This window comes from Cupressus sempervirens, chromosome 4 (assembly GCF_028749045.1).
Source record: "Cupressus sempervirens isolate cs-2001-9-10 chromosome 4, ASM2874904v1, whole genome shotgun sequence".
In the NCBI taxonomy this organism is placed as follows: domain Eukaryota; kingdom Viridiplantae; phylum Streptophyta; class Pinopsida; order Cupressales; family Cupressaceae; genus Cupressus; species Cupressus sempervirens.
Genome location: NC_143121.1, coordinates 856,376,109 through 856,380,760, shown reverse-complemented (window position 1 = coordinate 856,380,760; position 4,652 = coordinate 856,376,109). Strand labels below are relative to the sequence as shown.

Genomic DNA, 4,652 nt, shown 5'->3' with positions numbered 1-4,652 from the left:
GATAGTATTTTCATTTTTCTAGAGAGCTTTATCACTATTTTTAATTGTGACATATCTGTCAAGATTCAATTGTATAGTTTTTTATTCAATCTTATTGAATTTAATGGTTCACAAGAAATCATCTCTCCTAAGAATGGATTGAGCACTCAACACTCATTGCATCTAGGAGATGCTCATAGAAGTAAATCATTGGAACTTCCTGGGACACAACCCATGCCAATGCTACTCTAGCCAAAGTATATTTGATCACAAAGTATCCACCTAGGTTTAGATTAATTTGATTTCAATCTCATTTATAAATCTCATCACTCATGAGAATGAATGGAACACTTAACATCATTACATCTAGTTGATTCTCAAAGAGATAAACCACCTAGGCTTCCTAGGACATCACCCATCCTAGTACTACTCTATCTCATGTGCATTTAACCATAAAGTTTTTGTGTAAGTTAAGCTTACATTGATTGCAACTTCATTTTCAAAACCCATCTCTCATGAGAATAAATGGAACACTTAAACACTCATTTCATCTAGTTGATGCTCATAGAGTTAAATCATTGGAAATTCTCATAACACCAGTTATCCTAGTAGTACTCCATCTCAAGTGTATTTAACCATAGAGGTTTTCCCTATGTTGAGCCTATTTTGATTAAAACCTCATTTGTAAATCCCATCTCAAGAACCCACCTCTCATGAGAATGAATGGAATACTTAACACTCATTGGATCTAGTTGATTCTCATAAAGGATAAGCATAAGGAATTCTTGCAACATGACCCATCATAGTACTACTCCAACTCAAGTGCATTGAACCATAAGTTTTTGCCTAGGTTAATCTAACTTTGATTGCAACCTCATTCGTGAATCCTTGGAAATTGTTGTGCCTTTTGAACCATTTGTTATAAAGCCCCTTAAATTCATCAATAGATAAATAAGAGATATTTTCCACGGTGAGTCAAATTATGATATTGTTATCATGACTCAACTATGTAGTTTTTGAGTCGACTCATTGACCCATGCTTTAGAGATGATAGTGAAAATGATGAGTTTAGGTGGGCTTATAATGAATGGTTCATAAGGTACAACATTTTCTTAAGGTTTTGCAAATGGGGTTGTAGGTGGCTTAATATTGGAAGAAACTCCATTGTTAAGCCACTTTAGTTGAAGTAGTAATAGGTTGGGAAACCTCCTTGGCAGTCCAAGGTGCATCACCTCTCTAAGCATCACCTAGATACAATAAGTGTTTAAATTTTAGATTAATTTTCATGAAAGATGAGTTTTTGTCAACTACTATGCATGAAACATGGGTCAATGAGTTTAAATCAAAAACTACATAGTTATTGCCTTATAGAAATGTCACAATTTAACTTGTAGAAAACATCTCCTACTTACCACAAGTTTTAACGTTTGCATAAATATTAAAAATTAAATAGAAATGAAATAGTTATGGGAATGATAAAAAATACTTCATATTTTAAAGAAAAAGAAAAGGCTTTCTATATTTTGATTTATTTATTTTGTTAAACTTTTAGCTTCATTATAAAGTATTTGAGTTGATTTTTTTTATCTTGTGAAGAAACATGGCTGGATTACAATAAGATTTGTGTGCTTGTCTAAAACAAAATAGTTCAGACTTAGAGTGTAGTAAACGATGAGTATTTATTTAAAATGCTTTTCATAAATTTTACAATAGATTTTGTCAATCAGTCCATATTGTAGCATTTTCATTGTCTTTTCTTATTTGATATATTTAATATACATCTCAAGAGAAAATATTGATAAATTACATTAAATACATATTATAATATAAGCACATGATATTAAATTTAATATACAATTAGTTAAAAAAATATTCTTTTGCAAGTACATCATTATATAAACAAGTATCCAATATATTGTAAATCCTCAACTAATCGTATTATATTTATTTCTTCCTGTTAGTTGTAGAACAATAATTTAACTTTTACTACATTTATACCACTAATTTTCTCCTAAGAATTTTATACTCGTCAATTGAATTGACTTGAATCTCACTATTAGACGCATCAAGATTTGTTAAACTGCAATTGACTGGAGTCTGGACATTACATGCATCAATGTTTGCAATTCAGCGAGACTACACAATATTCGAAATTTATCGCAACCTTATATAATATTTGCAGTTCAGTAGCCCATTGGTTCAAATCAGGACTTTGCATCGGCAGGAGCTTAATCAATCTTGTTCAAGAAACAGATTTGAGAATACATTAAAAGATAAAATCAATGTGGGAGAAGTATCCGAGTTTATCATTACCAAATAATCATTGAAACAATGGAATGAATGAACGAATTTAATGAGAACCTCGTTTTCTCTTTTGACCCATGGGTTTAAATCAGTTTAGTTATTCAAGCATTCCCGAGGAAGCCCATTGGGAAATCTTTTAAGATCCATGCAGTAATCATAAATGAGATAATGCTTGCGTGCCCACTTTAACAATTTCTTTTGTTTCCCGTTCAATGTTTCCCTCGTCCATGGAGAAGTGGGAGAGCAATTCTGACCATAAACACAGGCGCCTGCCCAGTAACTTCTGTAGTTACCAACGAAGGGGGCTTTGCTGTAGTCGACCTTAACTCTACCCCCTCTCGTTGCCCATGATGATCCATCCCAAATGGTGGAATACATTCTCATCGCTTGATTCTTGGGATATGCCACACCCACCTTCTCCTTGTTCTTGAACTCTCTAACCGGAATCGAATCCACATAAAATCTGCACCCCAATCCCAAAATAACACCATGTACTATAATGTTTTATCAAGTAGCTAAATTTGTAATGTAACAGTTATGTATATCTATACTTACATAATTCTGTGTGGATTCCATAGAAAAGTATAAGTGTGGAAGGCCTCGGTGGGATCAAACCACAGGAAAAATTTAACTTCTCGATTGCCCCCGCCATTTGAGAACACATTTGTTTGCATAATGTAGGGAGATCCGCTCAAATTCCCAAGGAACTCAAAGTCTACTTCATCGTGGTTAGACCCTTGGGATGAAAACTGCACCCATAAATTTATACCATTGATGAATTAGTTAGTACTAACTAGTTTATTATGTAGTTGTTTCTAGATTTCATTGAGCGTCTTTCTTGTTATCAATGTTCAGAGTTTACTCTATGACACTCTTTCATATTTTGATAATTGAAAAAAGATGATATGAAAAATGCAGTACAATCAAATTCAAAACACAGTTACTTATGCTCGAGTAACATTTTCGAACGGTTTGACTTACATAAAAACTTGTTACAGTGCCTGCTGAGTCCTTGGGATTCAACTTGATTTTCATATCGAATTTCCCAAACAGATATTCATTCTTCGACTGAATCCCTGAGCCTGGAAATCATATACAGAAAAGCAGGTGAGTAAAATCATATGAAAAGATCTTATATGGGATGATAAACATTGAGATGTGCCAATTGCTTCAAAATATAAAAAGGGGATGTCTGGTTAACTGCTGACATTTTCTCTATTGGGTGCATTTTAGCATGAATTTGTTCAAGTCATTCAAGTATAATATGAAATTATACTTGAATTCATCTTATCAAAGTAACTTAAGATGAGTTTATTAAAATCAATCAAAATAGAGATTGTACTATTCCAATTTTGTTTAAATGAATCGTATGAAATTACAGATGTTTCTCTAATAGAACCTATATATTAGAATGTTCAATGTTTAGATAATCCATCCGAAATCGCAAAGAATCCATCTAATAAAGTGATTTAAGATAATTGGCCTATACAAAGAGAGTTTACAATTATAAACTTTTTCAGCTTGTTAAAATTGGTAAACAGCTAATAAGTTTTAAAACAATCACCATTTATTTCCTTCATATAAAGTTGTCAAGTAACTTTCAAGGGAAATTATGTATAGTTTAAAAGAATATTTGAAGGATTCGTTCAATTGTTTATCTGATACCACATTTGCTTCTCTAATAGTACCTACCTATCATTATGATTCTCTAATAGTACCTACCTATCACAATATTTATCTAATAGAAACCATCTAAAATCATTTCTAATTACAGAGCTTTCTTTAATGGATGCTACTTATTAATGGAATTACTTAAATAGATCAAAAGTTAAAATTTAAAATAACTTTTGAGAACTATTTGTTGAATCTCAAGACAAAATTACAAATCAGCTGCTCCATATAAAGTTGTGGACCAACAATCATGGGAAAATTGGGTATAGTTTCTATTGTACCCGAACTTTGGTCAAGAGAAAGCTGCAATTCCCGGCCACTGTCAAGCACCTTGATGTGATCGGCACCATATACGATATCAACGTTGGTGGAAATACTTGCCGAAGCAAGAGCGAAAAGAAAGCATATATTCAATACATATAGAAATATGGCCATGGAATAAATATGAGCTCTGGAAGTTAAATAAGTAAAAGCTCTGATACTCCCAATGAAAATATTTCAATGGGAGAAAAACAGATGTATAGAGCTATGAGAAATGACCATCATGAAACCCATATATTTATATATGAATTTCTCGGGATTGAACAACGGCAGAAATTTGAGTGAGATATTGACAACTTTTGAGAATGGTTATACGCGTTTACCGCTAAGCTGACGACTTCCATTCTTATCATAGTTTTATGGCGGCTGGCTGTTAA

The 4,652-nt window shown here is 32.6% G+C and overlaps 1 protein-coding gene across 1 annotated transcript; it reads right to left on the bottom strand.

Moving 5' to 3' along the window:
* Positions 1–2,376: 2,376 nt before the first annotated feature.
* LOC149564092 (putative xyloglucan endotransglucosylase/hydrolase protein 23) lies at positions 2,377–4,389 on the bottom strand. The gene is made up of 4 exons (XM_089824105.1): positions 4,236–4,389; positions 3,265–3,365; positions 2,839–3,032; positions 2,377–2,746 (listed from the first exon to the last, which is right to left on the bottom strand). Exons 1-4 carry the CDS (start codon positions 4,387–4,389, stop codon positions 2,377–2,379), a joined length of 819 nt encoding a protein of 272 aa, XP_089680231.1.
* Positions 4,390–4,652: the final 263 nt, after the last annotated feature.

Excerpts from the sequence above, each read along its gene's own strand:
- LOC149564092 (XM_089824105.1), bottom strand. The coding sequence starts at position 4,389 with ATGGCCATATTTCTATATGTATTGAATATATGCTTTCTTTTCGCTCTT. Across the intron at positions 3,033-3,264 it reads GCACTGTAACAAGTTTTTAT|TTTTCATCCCAAGGGTCTAA; the intron begins GTAAGTCAAACC and ends TTATGGGTGCAG. Across the intron at positions 2,747-2,838 it reads TGGAATCCACACAGAATTAT|ATTTTATGTGGATTCGATTC; the intron begins GTAAGTATAGAT and ends ATTGGGGTGCAG.